Source organism: Aphidius gifuensis, linkage group LG1 (genome assembly GCF_014905175.1).
Source record: "Aphidius gifuensis isolate YNYX2018 linkage group LG1, ASM1490517v1, whole genome shotgun sequence".
NCBI classification, from domain to species: domain Eukaryota; kingdom Metazoa; phylum Arthropoda; class Insecta; order Hymenoptera; family Braconidae; genus Aphidius; species Aphidius gifuensis.
The window spans coordinates 23051376-23075603 of record NC_057788.1 but is presented as its reverse complement, the minus strand read 5'-3'; the positions used below and the strand labels follow the sequence as shown (position 1 = coordinate 23075603).

The window sequence follows — 24228 nt, the reverse complement described above, 5'->3', positions numbered from 1 at the left end:
TTCCGGGATTTATACATCTATGTGACTAAATCAGTATTTTATGGGTTTACAATGATTCCAAGTTTGACACACATATTGCACATGCACTTGTTAAGTATGCCTCTTTACCACAATATAAATATTGGCAAATACTATTCTTCAAATAACAGCTACTCGATATCTCACATTTTAAATCAATATTAAATTTACAAATAAAATTTATTAATATAAAAATAAATATCACACATTTGTTGTGATGGGTTCTTTGATCTTGTTACTTTGCCAGTTTATAAGAAAGAGAAAGCAAAATGTTGTTGATTTTTTTTTTATTTAAAAAAATAACTCCTTTTTTTTTCATTGTTTTACTATCAAAGATTCTCTATTATTAACTGCATTTATATATTTATTATTTATATATTTATATTGTAGTAAATTTGATGTTGAAAAAAAAAATTTTTTTTAAATAATAATACAAAAACTTTCAACATGTCATTATGTGTTATTATGTTGAATTTATATTTTACTCTTAAATATTTATGTCGTTAATTTATCGGTATTTCATCATGATATATTTATAAAACAAAAAATTTAAATTAATTTTTAGTAAATACATAAAATGATAATTATATTTTATTAATATTAATTATATTTTTCATAATGACGAAATTTTGAATTTTAATAAAAAAAAAAAAAACCTAAATTTATTGGCTAAAATTTTCAAGTGGGCACAAAATTTAATTTTTTTTTTGAGGATAATTTAAAAAACATAATTTTTCTTTTCTTTAAGATAAATATAAAAAATAGTGTATTTGTGTATGTGTGTGTGTGTGTGAAGGTAAATGGACGATAGTTGTAATCTTTTATCTTTTTGTATGGCAAAGAGTTGAAGGCGTGTCTCAACTTCCAACACACCACACACACAAGTTGATGTTATAGATATGCATGTGTTTACTGGAGTCTCCATGTACTTGAATGAAGAAAAAAAAAATTTATTTATTTTATTTTATATATATTTTTTTTGATTGAAAAAAAAAAAAAAATGGTAACCGGTCAGCCTCCGAGTGTTGTGTACTCTTTTGCAAAAACTTTAATCCAATTTCCTGGATACAATAATATGTACACACAAATACATGCTTATTATTTTTAATATAGCTGTGTGTTGGTATTTGTAAAAGCGAGATAGTGAATAAAACGTTTCACGATTGCCGACGATATACAGCATAGAAATGCCGGCTTGGTTTTCGATATGCATATAAGACAAACAGTTGCTTGCACCGACCAAGAGGCCTCATTGTAATGACATGGTAAATCGACTCATATGTTGAAAGATATATACTTTTTAGATTTTTTATTTTTCCTTTAACTCTAATTTTTTTTTTTTTTTTACATATCATTTTATGCGGTATTTAAAAAAAAATATGTTTTTGCTACTTGAAAATTAAATAGTTTAAAGTTGTTTCATATTTTTCATATATTAATTATAAAAAAAGGAAAAAGAAATATATAAATTTATTTACATTTTTTTTTTAGATATCTTGTTTTGTAAATATTTTAATTGAGCGTTATAAACAAGAGGAAATAGTTTAATTAGAATTTTATTTTTTTCTATTTTTGTTATTCTCAAGTACGATAGTAAAATTAAATTTATCGTTAGTATATTTTTTGACTGACGATGTTTTACAAGTATTCCACAAACTATAAAGACATAATTGATATGTATTTATGTTTTATTTTACAAGTTGTCGTTAGTATATTGAATTCACTACACCTCAAAATAATATATCATTTAATAATGAACGTGAATATTTTTTATATTTAACATCTACATATATTTACCTCACTAAAATTCCACAATTGGCAATTTAATTTTTCTGTGATGCTTAATTAATTTAATATTACATAAAATTTTAAAAATGATTTTATGATATTAAATTGTTAGATCATTTCACTCTCAAAAGATACCTCAGAATAATTAACAACATAAAATTTTGTTTGTCATTTTCATTCAATTCAATTTTTAATTTCAATATATTACTTGAAAAATTTAAGTCTATGTTTAATCTAGAACTTGAATAATATTATCTTTTGCATCATATAAATTTAACAATACACTATATAATTATGTGTATAAATTTTTTATTGTTCAGTAGCATATATGGGTGTGTATCAAGTCATTTTTTTTTTTTTCAGCTAAATACATATTCAGGTGTATTTTTTATCTACTTATTTATAAAATTTTAACTTGAGTATATATATAATTCTACTGTTCTTCATATAGTGATCTTAGTGGTGACATAGTTAAGTTATTTTATCTTTATTTTTCTTGATGGGTGTTCTTAAAGGCGCCTCTGAACTTAATACTGGATAATGATCAAACAATATTGAGGATAGGCTGTTTGTATGTATGATCGAAAGTGCAGACTTTCAACTCGATTATTCTACTTAATGTATATATAAATATTGAGATTGTATTATATGAAAGTCTCTCTTGAAAATCTTGCGCAACGAGTCACTTTTGTTGCAGGTGATTTCAAAGTCAAGGATCGTTGCACCATCGACCTTTATGGGCGTGACGGGGTTACAGTCTCAAAGTAAATTGCAACTTCGTTTAATTTTTATTTTTTATTTTTTTATTTATCTTCAAAATTTCTTTTCATGTTAAAAAGTATCGTTTTTGAAAATTAAATTATTTTCGGTTGACACAAAAGAAAAATACTAAAAGAGAAAACAGAAAAAACTAGAGAAAATTGGGATAAATTGACGTTAATATTTATTAAGTGATTTAATGTTCCTCGCTCAGGTACAAAAATCTGAATAGAAAAAAAAAATAAAATGCGTTAAAAATTTCAAACAATAGAAAATAACAGTATATTTTTGCGATAAGAAAAGAAAAAGTAAAAGTTGCCAATAAAAATATATAATCCGAAGATAATGAATGTTTTTTTTTTTCTTTATTTTTCAAAAAAACATAGAAAAGTAACATGAAAATTTTATAAGCTTGCACTAACGATTTTTTATGAATGGCACTTGGGGATTTACGGTTACACTTATTGTCCTTTTTCGCAAAAAATAAAAGAACAAAAAAATAAGAGATACCGAGGAAATGTTAAATTCGAAAAAGGTCCAAGGCTAGCTAATTGAAAAAAAAAAAATAATAAATAAAATGGATAGTAATAAAAGTAAAGGCCAAATAAAATAAATGGATTTTTGAAAAAGAATATTAAGTAAAATGTAAATGGCGGAAGATGAAGTAGATGAAAAAAGACAAGACAAAATTGATAAAGAAAAATCCTTGAGGGAATATTTTTCTAGCCACTATTTTCTTTGACTTGCGTGAAAAAAATCACAAAAAAAAAACAAATAATAATAAAAAAACAGGTAAAAAAAAGAATTTTTTTTTTTTTTTTAATGTTTTCCACATGTTTTGAAAATTATTGTCTCCCACATGTCTGGAAGTTGTCTTAGTCCTTGGAAAATTTGAAATTTAAGCTTCTCTTTGTATTGTTAATTTTTTATGTTCATTGGTACCTGGAATTATACATCTTACCATTGAAAAACGTGTGTAACGGTCTGAAAAAAATAAAAAAAAAAAAAGGTAAAAAAGGTAAAAAAGAAGGAAAAGTTTTTAAGAATGAAAAACAGGTAGGCGGGAAAAATAATATCCTCATAAATGAAAACAAAAAAAGGCCAATAAAAATCCAATGTTACATGGGATGAAATTTTTTTTATTTTTTCATGGGTCACTATTTGAAAATTTGTAAAATATATTTGAGGAGGTCGAACATGGGTTTGTTGAGAGGTAAACTAAAATTGCAAATGGTTTAAAACATCCTGGAATGTTAAATATTATTTTTTCATTATTATTATGATGATTTTTTTTTTTTAGAAAACAATTCAAGTATTTTATAAAATGTTGTTTTCACTTATATATGGTATCAAAAGATTAAACCGCAATTGAGAGCTGATGGTAAATTATCCATTATATGTCCTATATGACTTGAGAAAGTTTATTATTATTTTTTTTTTCATTACTTTATATATTTTTATTCACATAATAAAATACCTGTGAATATAATAGTTACATAGAGTATTTAAAATCTTTGTTTTAAAGTTAATTTATGCTCGCGACACTTGCATGATTAATAATATTAGTAGTGACACAGTGACATACTGCGGTCAATATTCAAGAAGCTCATTAGTGATTTTACGGTCAAGTTTAGAGAGTTAATCGTGTATGATTCATTAAGCCACAAAGCTAATGTATATAATATCACCATATTTGGTATATATATTTTTTAATATTTATATATTACAGTTATTTTATGCGACCTATTTGACAGTATAATCTTTGTTCAATATATATTTTTTTTATTTCATTTATTTTCATTTAGAGTACTTCTTAAAAAACCAATAGGTAATTCTATATCAAACTTGTAATTATTTCTCATGATTTTTAGTATTAATTGTCGTCAATTTGTGGAGAAATTATATCTAAAATAATTAACATTCAAAATGAATAAATTAAAAATACTGGCAAAATTGGGATAATGTTGTTTGTAGCTTGTTGGGTCGAATAAAGAAATAAATTGAAAATGAAAAATTCATGAATTTTGCAGGACATGACAAGATAACGTAAACATTTTTTTAAATGTTTTTTTTTTTCTCAATATCTCATTAATGTGATTGCCTGGTAAAATGAATCATTAAAAAAATAAAATATAATTTAATATAATATATTATTTATCTTATCAAATAGCACACGAGATAATTTATCATTTGAAAAATTATATATAAAAAGTAGAAGGTATGCTCTTAATATTTTATTTATTTTTTTAATTTTTATATTATTCGTTGTGAATCATTTTGTGTGTGATGTTTGACATGTTACGACTTACGATGATTCGAGAATTCATCGCGTATGACCCACAAACACCATTCAAGTAATACAGTGTCTAATTCAATAAATAAATAAATAAATAAATAAAGGGTGCGGCAACATCTACAAAGTTTATGTACAACAAAGTCACGATGAAAAATTATAATCCCCATTTTAGTTATTGTTAACGTGAGATAAAATATTTGAATTATATTTTTATTATAATTTAAAATATCATAATATTCCAGCAACTCAATTTCATTTTACTCTCGACATAATCATAACAAAATAAGCCATCAATTTATAAATAAATTTAATTTGAAAAATTATTGAAAAATTTATTTGTAAATTGATGAGATATAAAATAAAAATATATATTATTTTATATATGTATTTATTTTTTTCATAATATACAACAATGTAACATGAAAAAAATAAAAATATAAATAAATAAAAGAGAATTGATATCACAGTTATTTCCCATGCAATAACTTTTGTCGATTTCGTGTCAAAAAAAAAAAGGGAAAAATAAAATTGTCTATTGTTATTTAACGTGAATTTATTCGATAGTTGAAATAATCTAGCATGTGAGTTTTATATACAATCATCAGATTGATATCAACATATTTATAAACACACTTTTATATATGCTATAGCGGTACCAAACACAGAACTCCGTTACAACAATATTCTATATTTTTGACTGTAAAAATTTACACGCGAAAAATCAACAATATTTTTTCTATTTTATTATTAATATTATTATCTTTAATCTTTATTTTACCGATATGATTACACTCAATATTCTCACTATTTATATATAATTTTTTTTGTTTTAATTTTATATTATTATTTTATAAACACAATCAATTTCATGATAAATAAACCTCTGGTTCTGGTAACCCATTGACAATGTAAATTTTCGATACAATGGCAAGTGGTCGTGCTTGATCCCCATGAGATTGTACATTCATTTTTATATTACGACAATGCCGGCATATTGTTTTTATTTTTATATTTTCTTTCTCGCAGTCGAATCCAGATTTGTGCAAATTAAAATTGATAATTTTTCAATATATTTATTAATTTCGATATTTTCATTCTAATAAAAACACTCTACCGTGATAAACATCAGGTCAAATAAATACATGATATGTATCCGATATATCATACATAAAATAATTATTTAACAATTGAATATGTTGAAATAGGATACATCTTTTCATTAACATATTTTTGCCAAGTCATCCAATATATTTTTATAAATGATATATTTAAAATAATGAAACATTATGATGATACAGTATATTTTCACAATTAATTATTTGCCAATCACATAACCTGATCCATCTGATCATGATTATGATAATCACAAACAACAAAAAACGTAAAAAAAACGCTGGTTCACACGAAAAAAAATTAATAAAAAGAATATAGTAATTAAAATTAATAAAAAATAAAGTTTTTAATAAAATATTATCATATCATATACATGCGAGTGTTAAGTATATCAAAGTCGGTGCATCATTAGATATTCAACAGCGTCATATTAGCAGAATTGTTTCACATGCATGAAAAGAAAACTTCCATTCACGATTACACATGTATATATATTAAATATATAAAAGCATGGTATATATTTATAAATGTATATATGGAGGATATATCAGATACGGACCATTAACGAACCAAGATCAGTGCGCGATCGTTACGCTGGTCTTTTGAAGCCACGTGATCTTTGTCGATACATTAACAATTTCACATAGCTATATATATATATTTAAATTTATATTTAAAATTTTCTCTCATACTGTTAGAAGAGCGTGAAAATTAATTGATATATTATTATTTCTGTTAATTTAAGACTTGTCTATTTTTTTTTTTTTTTTTTTATTAAATATATTTTTCTGCGGATATTTATTAGGCACATGTCATGAAGCTTGATGTTTGTTGATTATTTTTTTAATTCTTTTTTATTGTTTATAATTTTAATTAATTATTAACACTATATGCGTTTTATTGGGATGATAATGATGATGAGAATAGTCGTGATAATAAGGAGTCTAGACACATGAAAAAAATAAATAATAAAATTGCAAAAGGTCACAACAGGAAATAATCTGTCGGAAGTATTTTAATGCCTTTAGGCATACATATATTTTTTCCACATCCATATTAAAGTATGTAGTATATTAAAGAGAGCTGTTTTTATATATTTGGTGTGCTTTCACCATGACTACAGTGAGAAAGATGAGGAAAGCTAGCCAACGGCTATTCATTCTCGCACTGTATTTAACTTTTTTTTTTTCTTATTTTTTTATCAATATTGCGAAAATAAAATTTTTCAGCTGCATAATAAATAACGCCAATTGTTTGATTGCCTTGGGATAAATGTATTTTATTTCAAAATTTATATATATATCAGTTTTTTTTTTTTTTTAAATAATTTTCTCACTTGTTAAAACAATTCATTATAATGATAATATTATTGCTAAGTTTTTATGGGTTATTCAAAATATGATCATATAACATTCGGGAAAACACAACAGATAATTTCTTCTACTTATTGAAAATTAAAAAATAATAAAATCTAATTTTAGTTTTTAATAAAAGCCAATGAAAATAATTACGAATATAAACACGTCAGAGATATTATTCCAGTTTAAAAATAAAAAGGGGTAAAAAAAAATATTCTCTGGAATGTCTTGCTGGAGATAAAAATACATATAAAAATTTAAAAAAATAAAAGAAATATTTGAATGAGGGGCAGAGAGATGAAGGAGGAAAGAGACAGTAGAGGTAGATGAGTCAGTTTGATGAAATTCAATCTTAGAGTATACACCACGAACCAGCTAATTCAGTTAAAAAAAAATATATATATATATCTTTTATAAATTTCTAGATAACAAAAAATACATTTATATATAAAAATACTTTATTGTTATTATGAATTTTCAATAAATGTACCGAGACAAAGTACAGTCCTCATCTCAACAAGGCTCTATTGATAATCAAAAATAAAATATATAGATAATGTTTATGCCCTTACACATATATGTTGTGATGAATTTCAAGTCGAAGATCACAACATGTTAAAAGATTCAACTGATCATATGCCGAGTATGTGCCTTGAGGGTTTGTGTTCTCTGTCTGTTGCGATCGGCCACGCGAATCAACGCCCAAGATTATACCAAGTCATCTTTCGTTCAAGTCGTAAAATCGATGGATCGAAAGGGAAATCGATATGCCCCTAAGCCATTGGACTCTCGTTGTCTTTCTATATCTTTAAAAAATTTTCAACGATGTTAAAATTATAGAAGAAATAATATTATCATTTTTTTTTATTACGTCAATTTTCATTTTTTCTTCCAACATATATATTTATAAATATTCAAAATAAAAATTTGTTATATATTTACACCTGTTTGTTAAATTTAATATTATGAATATTTATTTTTAATATTTCATAATTCAATAACAAGATATGTGTATAGGTATTATTGAATTATTATTACAAAATATATTTTTTTTTTCTTTTAAATAACCAAAAAGATACACACATGCTTTCTAATGATAAGATATTTTTAATGTCATAATTTGACATAGAAATTTCAAAATCAATGTAAGAATATAATATTTATTTGATTTAAAATTTTTTTTTTTCAAATGGTTAATCGATAGCTGAATTATTTGCTTTTTAATCTAAGATTTGTTTCTTTTTTTTTTGTATTGATGTACGAATGTCGAAAAATAATAATCAAATATTTAAATGACTAATATAACGCGTGGGTTTTAATGGATTATAGTCGAGGTCATTTAGCATATACATTACTGAGTTCATTGCGTTTTAAAATTGCCACAAAAAAATAATAATACTACGCAAATATTTAACAAATTTTTATTTTAATATAATTTTCTTGTTATTTTTTTAATTTTTTAAACAATAAAATACATGGGTGGTGGTTTTTCCTTTTTAGACAAGACTACAAATTATTTGACAATATAAATTTTAATTTCATCTTGAAAAATATGCAATCTACGACAGTATAAATATAAATATTTAATTTTTTTTTCATTTAATGTATTTTATTGATTCATTCAAGTGGGTATATTTTTAGACCAACAAGTGGCAAAACAAAAATATTAAAAAAATCCACTTAACTAACACCCACCTTGTTAAAAAAAGAAACAAAAAAACAATTATATTATTCAATCTTATATTCTTGACAATGTCTGTATCATCAGACAGTTCTTCAAGTGAATTAAAAAATAGAAAAATAAAAAAAACTAGTTGGCTTTCACGTGGGTTACATGACACGTTCGTCACTCGCATCTTTGATCGTTCGTGAAAGTAACTCCAAGTGTCGAGTACCCGTCAACTTGTCTTGCCATTTGTAAACATTGACAATACACTTTTATATATTAAATTTAATATCATATTTAAAATTGTCATTCATGCATTTTTCATTTAAAAAATAGAAAAATAAAAAAGTTTCTAAAATTTCTTTTTTATATTATGCTTAATCAATATACAAAAATCAAATAATATTTCTTGCTATTATAATAATTTATTTAAATACAATATAATGGAGCTTTATGTTTTTACAATTATTATTTTATTTTTTGTTTCATAAAATGATAATTTTTACGTATAAATTTTTTATTTTTTAATGTTTTTTTTATTATTATTATCATCGTTATTTATTTATTTTTTAATTTTTATGAAACTTGTTGTTAAATTTATGAACTGATGGGTTTATATATATAAAGTGTAGTAAACAGCAGCAACAGCAGCAGTTGGCAGCATTGCAATATAGAAAAACCGTTAAAAGCCACAACCTTCGACACCGTCGTTCTCTCTTGCATATAGAAGATGCCCCGTAGGTCCATTGTTGGCTTTGCTTACCAAGTTTTCTCATACCCATATATAAACCATGTGATCCCATGCTCTGAACATACAGTATATCTCACACTATATATATTTCTCACTGAAAATCTTATGTGTATATATAAATACAATATATCGATTGGCTAAAATGTGTTAAACTACAAAAACCAGCCGACAACATCAGCGGGTTACTCAATTCAAGGGGCATTTATTGGAAAAGTGGTGATGTGCATACAACAAGGGATGGATGAGCTAAAGAAAAATATAATAATAATAATAAGATGATGAAGAAGGAGAAGAAGTAGAAGTTGAGACTAAAATGAGAAAAAAAAAAAAGATTCTTGCATGCGGAAATGTTGGTATGCATTGGATGTGCGTTTGGGTCAAAAGGTGTTCAGGATGCCTTTCGTGGAAAAACCTAGGGCAATTCGTTTCGTTCAAAATGCCACAAGCATTGGCCATCTTGCTCATTTCTTATACTATTTTTTAACATTGTTTGTATATCATATATCTATCAATTCAATCATCTATATAATAATGCCAATAGAATTTATTTAACTTTTTAAAAATAAACATTCTATATCATTCAAAAGAGCAATAAAAAAAAAATCAATAAAATCCAGACGATCCATTGAGCTTTTTAGGGAATAGAAAAATAGTCAATTTTAAAATAGAATATTTGCCAGGATGTATAGTATTTTTTTATTTATAAATATATAATTTTTAAAATATATTTATAAATTAAAAATAAAAATATAGACACGTGCGAATAACACATAATATTCTCAGTGATTAGCAATGAATGTTGTACAGATCAAGCACTCAAACTTATATATATCTGTAAATAAGTTATTATTATTTTTCACATAATAAACATCAACATTGCACTAAACATTAATACTCGTGTGTGTATATATACAACCTGTTGGTATAAACCAACACAATCAATGTTAAAAAAAAATATTAAAAAAATTTTTAATACTCATCTTTATACTTGCATGCGGTGTGGTGGTACATAGAAGAAAAAAAAAAAATAAAAGAAAAACAGTTTGGTTCTTGTTATTAACACCTTTCTCAAGATCTTGCTATTAAGTTAATGCATATATACCTGACTCTTTTACCACAATGAATTATGGCGTATAATATTAGTCATGAATAAGAGAATTGCTTACAAATTTTAGTCTCTATGAAAGAAAAATAAAATAATTTTTTTTCTCATTTATAAAAATATAAAATACATATATTTTTAAAATAGAAAATACGAATTTAATTATCATCCCCAAGTTGGTAATATATAAAAAAAAAGGATATATATATTTATATTATTAAAATATACTTTCCTGGCTGATTAACTTCCTTATTATATTTATGAGTGATAATCTGGGTTGGGCCATTGCCGAGTGCGACCATGCACGTAGTCGTTAATTTCCTGTCGAGTGAAATTCAAAGTATAAGATCAAAGGATAATACTATTTTTTTTATACATGTGTGTTACTTTTAAACTAGTGTATTTTGCTGTTGTTGCTGTTGTTTTATTGTATTACCGATGATAGATATATTCCAATGGTTGGACACTATGGACATTTAATTTTAACAACACTTATTTATACTTGTTATACTCTCACCTATAACGTGCCATTTTATTTTATTATTTTATATATATCCAACTACTTTAGTGACCACAAATACAATCGAATTTTTTTTTTTTATTGTATATATATAAATGAAAAGAAAATTTGCAATCTCAGCTGATACGTGTGACATACTTTATACTCTATAACAAGAGTGAGTAAGCAAGCCCACTTTCCCATGTCGCTTAAAACATCTGGGAATCATATATATTTTTTTATTTTATTTTTTTTTTTCGTTAAATTAAACTTCCTTTCTTTCTATTCCGGCTATTATTTCCTATTTTATTTATTATCATGCTGTAACAATCACAACTGGCCTTTGAAGTTTCACTCAAATTTAATATATTTTGCTACATGAATTTTAGTATGATTTGATACAAGTTTAAATGAATTTATCTATTTATCTGTATATAAATTATAATGCTTTTATTTTTATATAAATTTGAAAAAAGATAAAATTATATTTATCTATATAAAATGTTAAAATGAAGATATAAATAGTGATTGTTTCCGCATTTAAATGACGTAGTTAACATGTTATGAGTGAAGACATATATGTTGAAGGATTATGTTTCTTTGGCCAACTGGGTTTGTCTCTCCATTGTCATTATGAAGACAAAAGAAATAAAATATATAATAATTGTTAAAGTGCGAACCATGCTATACAAGAAGCTGTACACGTCAATGTTGATAATCATTATTATTATTATTTTTTATTTATTTATTTGTAAAAAAAAAACTCACCTCATTTTCTCACAATACGTATTTTAATAATTAAAAATAGAATTATTATATATATTATTGTTTTTTATACAAAAGAATATAAATCTTTGGTATGAAAAAAAAAATATATATATATATCTTGAGAAAAAATAAATTAAATTAAATAAAAATGAATAAAAGAATTTAATTTATTTAAAAAAAAAAAATAATAATAAATAAATATAAAAAAGAAGAAGAGACGCAACCATGAACTGGTGGATGATTTTACGATAAAAAGGAATTTATTTCGCGTGCCACCTGTCACGTGTTTGAAATTCAAGCCTCCCGCGGTTTTTCGTTGGCACAATCTCGCTGTTGTTTCGAGCATCATGCATCGGATTTTTTTTTTTTTTCGTTTTTTCATTATCTTCTTCACGCGCGTCTCTTATCTTGTGATAGATCCCGCGAGTCCTCCAAAAATCTTTTTATTTTTAAATCTTCTTCTGCAACAGCAAAAAAAAAATTTATTAATAAATATTCAAGGCTTTTAAATTATTTATTTCCATGACACATATATTGCTCATGTCAGCTATATATGTGTATTTAATTTATATATTTTTTTTTGCTGATGTTGTTGTTTTGTTAGTTGGTTATTTTTATTTTTTTTTTTGGTTCAATAGTCGCACGTCCACAAAATAGACGACGACATTCAACTACTCGAGCGGGACGTGAGTCCCAGCATAAGTCCTCCTTATTTGCAATCAGAGAAACATGCAGAACACGTAACGGTTCGTCGCAAGAGAGGGCACCGATAAGAGAACGTCGTACAGGTATATATGCATATAATGACTGACCCTCTCATGCAACAAAATTCCCGTTTCAAAAGGCGTCAAACATCTAATTAATGGATGCTATGAGTTTCTTTGCATGGCTGAATTTTATCTAATTCATTCTTACCTTCTTAATCTAAGCCACCCTCTCTCACTCAATCAAGAGTCTTCGAATACAAAACTAACATTTTGTATTATAATGTATGTATGCAAAGTTCAAATGCACATGACTGACTACATTAATTTGACAACACACAACATAAAATTTCATCAACAACTTGAATATAAATTGATACATCATGCAAAATACATTGATCAATCATTTATTTAGTTATTGATTAGTGAATTATTTATTCATGTTGTTTTCTTTTAAATATATACTTGAATTCTTTTATTTCTTTCATTGAAATTATCCAAAGTCTGATGAATGTCATCGAAGTAAACATTCTTTAAGTGGGTCCCCCTAAACTTTTAATATACTCATGTCATTTAGTGGTCCATAATCTTCAACTGATATGAAGGGACAGAATAAAAAAAAATATATATACTTATATGTATAAATGAAAAATAATCTGGACAGTGTCCAAAGTGATTCCCGTCACGCTCGTTGATTCCCCAGAGATTTTTATTTCTTTTTCATTAGTTTATGTTTCTTGTTTATTTTTTTTTTATATTTTATATTCTTGAACGAATATAAGAATCAACATTCCTTGGCTTCACATGGACCAACTTTACAGTAGAGAATGTCCAACGTCATTTCGTAAATATATTCACTGGAGGATAGTATAGAATATTTGATAATATATTATAAGAATAAAGTAGAGAGAAAAAAAAAAAAACAAATGTGAAGCCCCATCTTGACTGAATATACAGTGGTTGACTTGTGGTCAACAACTGCAGTGTCATAAGGCTTGTATTTTGTCAAAAGTTCAATTATCCGTGTAGAGATGTATATTATCATTGACATTATTTTCGTGTCATTGCTGAATTAATAATGTTTATATTAATTTTATAATTGTTGAGATATAATTAATTGTTTTTTTTTATCTTGTGGTGGTTTAGAATTGAACGATCCCGCAAACGCGACTATAGACTCCCTCGTTTATACCCAACGACAAAAAAAAAAAAAAAACGGGTGATGACGACTAAAACAACTCGAAAATTTTATATCACGGGTGGTCATGATTAATGACCAGTAGCTGTTTATCAAAGATTGTATCTTAGGGACTTTTAATTATATCGAAAAGTGGACACATAATTAGTTTGAGACTCCAAGTTTCATATCAAATGTTGTCTATAAATAACCATACATTATACATAGAACAACATGCTCATTGATGCTTTCCATATGCATAGGCAGTAACTAATATTATCTCATGATGATAAAAATTAAAAGAAAAAAAAATTTCAATAAGTATATACTTATTTATAAAATATATTTTGTATTATTAATATTCTTGAAAGTATAGCGAGAGAGAAATAGGAACATCAGCAGCAGTATGTATTTATATTTATATATATAGATATATAGTCATGTGCAAAATAAAAAAAAAAGGATAATTGAGATTCTTCTTTCCATCACCTTGATTTGCCTCCCGATGTCCTGATCTACTACCTTGCCTATATACCAGGATAACTTGGCATCAATTCAGTGATTCAGCCACACTCAATTTCAACGATCATCAACGACGCCAAACAATTTATCTTTCACCGTCACCTAATGACCATCAACTTTTTAACAATTTTCTCAGCATCATCTTGTTGGATATATGCAATACAAATATATATTATAGTACATGTATTTGCGTTCAGGATACGACAAGCACACCCGTTGGAATTCGCATATATGAGTCACTTGATATCGTATGAATAATAAACAGATTGGCACATAAGAATCCGGTTTTTCTTTCATTCTGTACTACAACCCTCGTCGGATCATCATTCCAAAAAAAAAGAAAAACAAGAAACAGATAATTTTTTTTATCATCATTATCATTGGAGAAAAAAACAACGACCAACTTTTTTAAACCATCGGTGAAAATTAAAAAAATTAAGATTCAAATACAGTATATAATTAAAATTTTTGGATATAATAATGAGGAACCATATTTCATATGTTATTAAAATTCATTTCTCATCATTTTTAAATGAATGTATTGCGTGTTGGAAAATCTTTAAGTGCCTCTTACACGCGAAATTTTTCACACACACTTTAAAGCCATCTAATGCCCTGGTGTATCACGCGTGCACACATGTGTATATATTTCTATATAGTTTTGCGAAAGAGAGGAAGTTGTGTGGTAAAGGCATGTAGAATGATGAACAGTGTAGAGGGGAGTCGAGGGGTGAAAGGGAAAAATAAAAGGGCCTGTTCGAATAGGCCCAAGAAAACGGTGTGTATGGCCTGAGGGTCCCAAGCAGTCCCAAGTCTTGGTCACCATGGATACACTCTTGTTTGTCGGTTGTGCTCGATTGTTTTCGCTTAATGTCGTTTGATATCGGTTTTAATCGGCTTGTTTCGTAGCTGCCAGACCAACCGATCGTGAGCTACCGCATCAGCGCGGGCAGTTGAATTCCGCACGCAGTGGAATGATCACCGGTTACTCGTATTATTAATTTAAATAACACATAACCACGAGTTGATCTAATTAATTAATTCAAAAAAAAAAAAAAGAATAAAAACATTGTTTATTTGTGAGTTTTAATTGTGGATTACTTGTTGAATAATATCTAAAAATATTACTCCTAAAAATAGACATTTGAACTATTTGGTTTTGGTTTTTTTTGTGAACTGTGACTCAAGGTGTGTGTGTTTTTATGAAAATAAATACAACAACCCAACTTGACTTGGAGTTTTTTGAGTGATGAAATATATTTCTGTTTTTTGTTTTTCAAAACACAAATACAATCAAACAGGTGGCAGTTACGACAGTTAAATGATAACATGTTGCTTTGACCTTATTATTAAAGTTTATAAATAAAAATAATTCCATCGGTTTATAAATTATTAAAATTAATTTATGCATTAAACAAAACGTTAAATTTTTTTTTTTTTTTAATTGACTACTTTATTATTATCTTTTTGAAGAAATAAAAAATTTGTTTTTTTAATTTCTTTTACATTATTTTAAAAAACTGAATTTTTTTTTTATTTTTATTACTACTGTCTTGCGTTCTCGGAATAAAGAGGACAGACTTTTAATTCCCGTGTATTGCGACGATGAGATGGCTCGTCGTTCTTGGTATGTGCGATTGCCGTCGATCGTGACAAGGATGAGAATCACTGGAATCACATCGCGTCGTTCACCAGGCCAGAAACAACATCAGTCTGTTGGTTTACTAGCTCTAATAGCACATTGAATTGTTTTTGTTTGTTTGTTTTTTTATTATAAAATTATTCCAACAATCAATTTGTTTAAATCAAGTGTGTTGTTTGTGAGATTTATACATTATATATTTAATATCAAATCAAAATCGTTGTATACGAAGAAAGGAAAAAAAAAATAATTAGACCTTAGTGTATTTTGGAATCAAATTTGTCGATGATGACCATGTTTGGAGCACTTGTACAGAGGCTTACGTCCCCAGTGACATCGCCAACAAGCACACGCAAAAGATTCAAGTCACCATCACGCTGGGAGGTCCAAAGTGATCCCGAGGATGATGTTAATACACCAATAAGAAAATCTCGTGCAAAGCATCTACTTGACAAACGTAAAAGTAAAAGCCGTGCAAGAGGTTTAAATGTTGGAGAGCCAAGACTTTGTGCTGGTGCACCAAATGCTGCTGGCTGGTGTGATACAGCATTTCCACTGAGAGGCACCAAAAGTTTAGGTCGACTCGATGGATTGAAAGAGGTAAAAATCATCATAATTGAAGAAAATAATAAAAAGACACAAACACATTCATATTATTTTTATTTTTCATTGGAATTTTTTTTAACGAGACCACTTTTGCCAGTAGAAGGCACTTGAATTAACCGTCAAGAGCGATGACAATAGCGAAAAAAAAAATTAAGAGAGGGGATAGGTACCCAAAATCTTGACTCAAAAGGGTCCTGAATCTTTTCGTAATTCAAGTGACTCTTAATCCGTAACGAGACAGACACGCACGTACACATCGTTGTAACTTGACGAATGTTAAATTCTTTTGTATATTTATTTTTATTATCCCCCACTAGTTTTTTTTTTTTTGATTTTTTTCACATCTCCCTTTAAACTGTCGAATCTATAGTATTTTTTGGATACCCCATTAAAGCCCCAGGAGAATAATCATTCGCGAGTATAAAAAAAAAAACACGGTCAAAGTTTTGGCGAATTAAAAATTGACTCCATGAATTATCTTTTTCTGCTCTTTTTTTAATTTTTTATATTCATTTGTTAGCATGAAATTTCGTTGGTCCGAATCATCATCCACCATGAAAAGTGAAAAAATTTAAAGAAAGAAGTTCACTTTGAAGAGGATCCACTCAATCATTGCTGAACAATAAAATGAAATATTTTCTTGTATGAAAAATTGATAATATGATTTATAAAAAAAAAAGATCATTTTGTATTATCACAATAGCGGGATTCTTTTAACATTTCGTTTCGGATTTATCGATATTTTTATTATTTAAAAAAAGATTATTTCTTTTTTTTTTTTTGCCCGAGGTAAGGACACGAACAGACATAGCCACATGTCCTTCCCAAAGGCCGTTTCTTAAGAGGCACCGTTACATCGGCCAACTCGTAAAACTCATGTTCATCTTAACTAATAACCTTTAACGTGTAACAATTTTGTTGGTTGGTAAATTAGCAAGAAAATCTGAACATACGGAGTGAAAGAGAGAGAGAGAGAATGAAGTTTTAAAAAAATAAATAAATAAAAAATGGCACGCAAGGTATTCAGTGTCTGCTATGGATGGTCCTGAAAAACCAATTTCCAATTTTGGCAGGCTTCCATATATGGCAGTCCAAAAGCTGCCCTGTCGATCTTACATTCCTCTTTGATTCGATTATTCTTTCAAATTGCATGTATACCCAAAAAAAAAATATTCACAAAAAGTATATTTTTTTATCACACAAAGTAGAAAAATCGCAAGCTCATCATTTTTTTTTTACTCCAAAAAAATAAAAAACAAAATATCACACGTAAAGAAATCAATTAACCCTTTGCATTTTATTTTATTCAATTAAATATCTAATTTATTTGATAAAAGTAATCCAAATTAATGATTTTTTTTTTACAAAAATATTACACAACTTGTAGATTAATCTATACTAATAACACAATTAAATGAGTAAACATTCAAATTTTAAAGTTCAACAATATCTACTTGCACCAGCTCTAATTCTGACTTTAAGTTTGACTCTGACCTTAAGTCCAACTCCGACCTTAAATCCGACTCTACGTTTTTTTCAAATATGGATTCTAAGATTAATCTAAATATGTGTTAATAAATTCTTTTAATTTAATAATAACACAATTAAAAAAGTAAACACTTAAATTTTAAAATACAACAATATCTACTACTTACACCAGCTCTAACTCTAACTTTAAGTCTGACTCCGACTCCGACCTTAAGTCCGACTCTACGTTTTTTTTAATCTGTTCTATCACTAGGAAATTTTTTATGATATTTTGAGGTTGAAATGTAAGGCACGCGATGTCAATTATAATTTAAACGCGAAACAATATAATTCTTAATTTTTGACCTTGAGGGTCAATCTTTTAGTAAAGATTTAAAATGAACAAATAAATAAAAAAAAACAAATAAAATAACCATATGAAGAGTGCAAAAATGAAGAAGATAAAAAAAAATTTAAACTGACATAAAAAATACTTTTCGCCACAGGGTACCATTGTCTAGGACATGGTTAGCAAATTTTTTTACGATCCATCTCCTCGAAATGAATTCACGCGTCTACCTTCTGTCCAAAAATATACATATATATAAAATTGCTGGTATTATTTTTTTGGCATCTTTAAGACACCACTGGGTCGAGGGTCAGTAAAATCATTTATATGATGATGCTATATCTCAAATGTGTGTATGTTTTTTTTTTTTTCCCTTTTAAATTTTGGCAGTATATCTTTGATGCTTTATTTACGAACAAAAATTTTTTTTATTATTGCCATTGAACTTGAAAGTTTAAAGATAAATTATATTTAATTCAATAATAAAAATAATTATTACAACAAATATTTAACGACTCAATAAATCATCATGAATTATCACGTCTAATCAAATTATATTGATTGTCTTTATTTTTTTTTTATTTATCATTATTATTTACTTTGTTTTTTTTTTTCTTTTCATTCTGTTATTGGTTGTATTTACACTGACTCACTTCCAATTTTTCCTAATCATTCGGGGTTTTTTTTTTTTTTTTTTTATCGTTAACTTTGTTGACAACACTTGATTAACCTGTACGTACATGAAGTTTAAAAATAGAAAAAAAAATGAACTGTTGTTTTCATTTAAACAAAACCATAAACTAATAGTCATTCGTCATTCTATTCAAGGAATTTTTTTAAACTTACAGACAAACTGACACTAGGGTGATTCAAACGTTTTACTATTATATCGTTTATAATATTTCTAGACATTTAAATCTATATTAGAATGAACAAAAAGAAATATATAAAAAAGATCGGTCTTGTTGCTTTGATGTAGATTTATAAAATAAAAAAAATACAAAGCAATCAGATGAGCATGTTATAAAATCTACATGAGGCGCCAAGCAATCACTTCATTCATCCTCAATATATATACAACTTTGATAAATTTCCTCTAGCTTCAACTAATGATAATGATAATTCTACATAAAGACTCGTTACAAATATTTATACAGTTTTATTGAGTTACATCTTCATTAAATATTTATTACACAAATAAATTCAATTGATTTAAAATATATTCGTCACACGGAAAAAAATTTTTAGCTGCAGTCACGAGGCGTTTGGATAGTTAAAAAAGGATAGTTGATTTAATAATCAAGCCCGATATATTAAAAAGACAATCGGTTAGTTATTCCAGCCGACTGGATATTGCGTGGCTAATCAACTCGTCAATTCGACATAATCTCAATGTCAACACTGTTGTGTTCATAACTCTTTTTTGACAGATCCACCAAATTATTTTAACAATGACTAAAAATAATCCATATAGTTACAAAAAATTTAGCATAAGATTTTGCATTCAATTGGCGTTTATTTGGTGCATCAAATTTAGTATAAAATTACTAGATAATAATTATAAAATTAGTAAATGTACTCTATATTGTTTTTGTACTTCTGTATGTCTATATACTTATAGTTATGCATATAGCAATCTAAATAGCTATACAGCGATACCAGTTAGTCAGGCTTTGATATACCACAGCTATCAAAGTGTAGCACTAACGAGTATACTGTTTTCTACAAGAATAGTAACCTGTAAATGTGGATTGCCAAAATAATCCTCTGTAACTATCAAAGGTTAGTTAGCCTGGATACAAGATACAGCTATCCAAATAATTTGAGCTAAAAATTTTTCCAATTTTTGCAGTATATTTTATAATCACACATATTGAAAAAAACAATTAACAATTAACAATTTAAATATACTGTATACAGTTTAAAATTATAAATACAGTAGTTGTATATTGATGTATATTTATTTGAAGTTTCTTATTGCTTCTTCTGTTGAAGCAATCGAGCAAGATATCGATCGATGCACCTGGAAGCAATCTAACAAGTATTCTTGAAGCTCATATATGTACTTACATAAATAAATTTATAATATGTTATATTCTAAAATTCAATACAACAACTGATAGATTGCTTACTGTGTTGAAATCGATAGTATTCATTGCGTAACGAGCAATATAATATACTTCAATGCTTATCACAAATCCATTGCAAATTCGACTGAAGATGATGCTATTATTCAATGTATAAATTATTTATCATGATATATATTATTTTCATTATATCTATGATATGATCAAATAATTGTATTTTATGATTTTTACAATGTCAAATTAGCTATTGATATATTGAATTTTATTTATAACCATCTTTTAAGATATTAAATATTATTTTTTTTTATATATTTTTGTAAATATTTAAGCATTAATTGTTGATAATTTAATAAAATATTTTTTTTGTTTGTAAGTTAATACTATAATAACATACAAACATATATCAGAAAGGTACGCATTGTGATGTTTAACCACAAGTTGATATCCCTTTTCTGCATTTCTTGGTAGTAAAACAATGCAATATTATCACAAAAACGAAAACATATCAAGTTTTATTGCTGTTTTTTTTATTTATATTTTATTTCATTTGTATTCCGGCACATAACGATTTTGTTTTTTTATTATTTTTATTTTTATTGTGGTAGCGGTATATGGTCAAGTTTAAAATGTTACGATATATGATTATAATGATGTTTTGCAAAATTATTTCACATTGAGATCCATTGAAAATGGGGTTACCAAATGTAAGCAATCATTATATACACGACGTATACATATATATAAACTTCAGCACGAATAAAATTGCTTTGGGGCCAGTGAAAACGAGCAGACTTCGTTACTGGGGTCCAAGGTCATTGATTTATATATATTTATATGTATACAAGGTATTTCACCTTTCCCTGCAGGCGATTTTTTTTTTTTTATTTTTACAAGTTCTTGTAAATTCTCTGGGTGTTAAAAAATCTATGAGCGCATATATATGCTTGAACGAAAATCTTTGAAAAATAAAATAACGATGCAAAAATTCAAAGACCCATAAATCTATTGGGAAAAAAGGTGATTTGAATTTCCGGTGAATTTTCTTTTTTCTTTTTTTCTCTGTTTATCATTTGGCATTAGTCACCACTTTTTTTTTTTTTTTTTTTCTTTTGAGAAATGCAGGACCGTATGTAAAGAAAAGATTGGGAAGTAAAAAAACTGGATTTTAAAATATGAGTTTAAATGAAAGTTTCACCAATGTGTATAAGCAGGTTTTAATGAGAACAGAAAAATTTGTGAAAAAAAAAGCAGATATATATATTTAAAATAAAGAAAAATTGATTTCTTTCTTTGGTAAATAGAATTTAATCGCATCAAGCTGATGATCTTGTCAACAAGTTTTTGATTAAAGTAAAAAAAAAAATGTTGTAAATAGTTGATTGAATTGATAGAAAAAAAATTCAACAAACAAATCTAATTAGGTCAATTGGGAAAATAGAAAATACGACATTGTGTCTATATAGTCATGTGTTTGGTGCTCGGAAAGTAGAGACAGGTGAAAGCTGATGTGTAAAGCACCAAGGTCGCCAACCTGTCGGGATCTTGGATAACATATCTATGTGATTTATTATAACCAAAAAAAACATAGAAGTATATGATATACATATCAGATCACTTCAAATGCTATTCTACTGCAGAAATATACCTTTAATATATACACACATGTGCCTACAAATATATAATTTCCAGATCCGTTTACTCAAATATATAAACATGCAAAGTAAACCAATCCCTTGTATAAATAAAGACCAGTATGTTGTAAAAAAAAAAGTTGTACTTTTATTTGTTCATATACAATTTTAGCCTTCCGTTCCAAACGGATGATACTGAAAGGAAGTGTGTTAGTATAAATACATTAAAGTTTTAAGTCTCGAGTCTTAAAAATGTTTAAATTTAAAACAAAAGTGACAGGAATTGTCTGTTTTATTGTCCGTAACGAGTTATTTTGTTTGCGTAAATTAGGTTATTCAATTTAATTATTTTTTTTATTCTATTTTCTTGTTATTACAAGTTTAAATTTGTTTATTTGTTTTCATTTCATCACGTTTTTTTTTTTTATTACTGCGATTATTATCTTTTTTTTTCTTTCAAGATTTTACTATATTCTAGTGTGAATAAAATTTTCTTCTTTTGTTGAAGAATAACTTGGAATAGCAAAAAAAAAAAATTATCCCACGAGAAAAAACAAATCCGCACCCAGACTGACTGGTTCATACTTATTTTTATTATAGAAAAAAGAGAGAAAATATACCCGCCCCATAGGAAAACAACTATATTCTATTCTATCCCATTTTTTTCTCTTTTTTTTTTTTGATGTTACGCTCTGAGACACACTCTTGGGGTCGGCACTTCCTCATCCGGCTTTTCTCGTGTCCCTAACGATTATAATATATATTATATACAAAAAGAATATATTTATATAAATATATCATCAGATCATATTGGTCATTATGCAATTAACAAGATAATTTAGTTTTCTATCTTTGAATTTTTATTTCCATCAAGAAAAAAAAAATTATATTAAGAAAAATTCTTGGAATAAGAAAAAGTTTTGCATTAATTATTGAAATAGAATATTTTTTTTGTTCGTTAAAATATGATACACCCAAAATAATGCAATGTCACATGAAATTGAAGATAGGTGCTTGTTGTGTTAGCAAATTTAAATGACGATATAAGCTTTCTCATGGGAACTCTGGTTGTGAATCATTTTCTTTTGATTCTGCAAAGAAGATGCGTGGGTTTTTATATGTACAAGTATATATATAATAATATAATATGAATATTGCCCTCTTGAATATATATAAACACACACACACACAATAAATATGTATATGTATTTTCGAGTTATCCATACTCGGATGTATTTACGCGAACATAAATTTAAAACTGGCTGAAATGATTTGTTAGATATGTGTTGTATTTAATTGATTTTGACACATTCATAAAACCCTTTTCAACTGTATTCTTATAGCCTTGATATTTTTTTTTTAAATTAATTTATTTATTTGAATATATTTTTATCTAAAATTGAGTTAAATAATATTTATACCGCTATATTATTATTTTCATTTTATTCATTTTATTAAAATTTCTATCATCCATAGATTAAACTAAACTTTTTATCGTATTATGAACATTGTTAAATCTAAACTTTCAAATGTTATAAAATGTAAATATATATATTTATCTTAAATAAATATATATTATATAAAAATAAAAATAAAAATATACACCATCACTTGTATTGTGTGAATATAGTATTGCATCAAAAACAACATATACTTTTCAATAAATCGTTATCAACTTATCATTATCACAATGTGATGTATATATTTATATTTATATTATATGGAAATATATATACTTTTAATATATACACAATCATTTACATTTCGACTTGTATAAATCAGTCACTTGTACATGGATATATCATATGAATAATCTCATGCCAATTATATTGTCAGTTGAGGGGAAAAAAAAAAATTTTTCAAGTTCTTTGATTTCTTAAAGAGAAGGGATTATATTTAAAAAAATTACAAGGATAAAATTGTGG

The 24228-nt window shown here is 26.5% G+C and overlaps 1 protein-coding gene across 4 annotated transcripts in view; it reads left to right on the top strand.

The window, feature by feature from the left end:
• The window catches only part of LOC122853432 (rho GTPase-activating protein 20-like), a 95146-nt gene that overhangs the window by 27405 nt on the left and 43513 nt on the right, over window positions 1–24228 (top strand). The window contains exon 1 of one of the 4 annotated variants that reach the window (XM_044153936.1): window positions 15485–16763. The exons of the other annotated variants lie outside the window; for them this stretch is intronic. Within the exon in view, the coding sequence (XP_044009871.1) occupies window positions 16449–16763 (315 nt within the window). The 5' untranslated portion in view covers window positions 15485–16448. Of the gene's footprint in view, window positions 1–15484; window positions 16764–24228 lie in introns of those variants that run through there. 4 annotated transcript variants of the gene reach the window in all.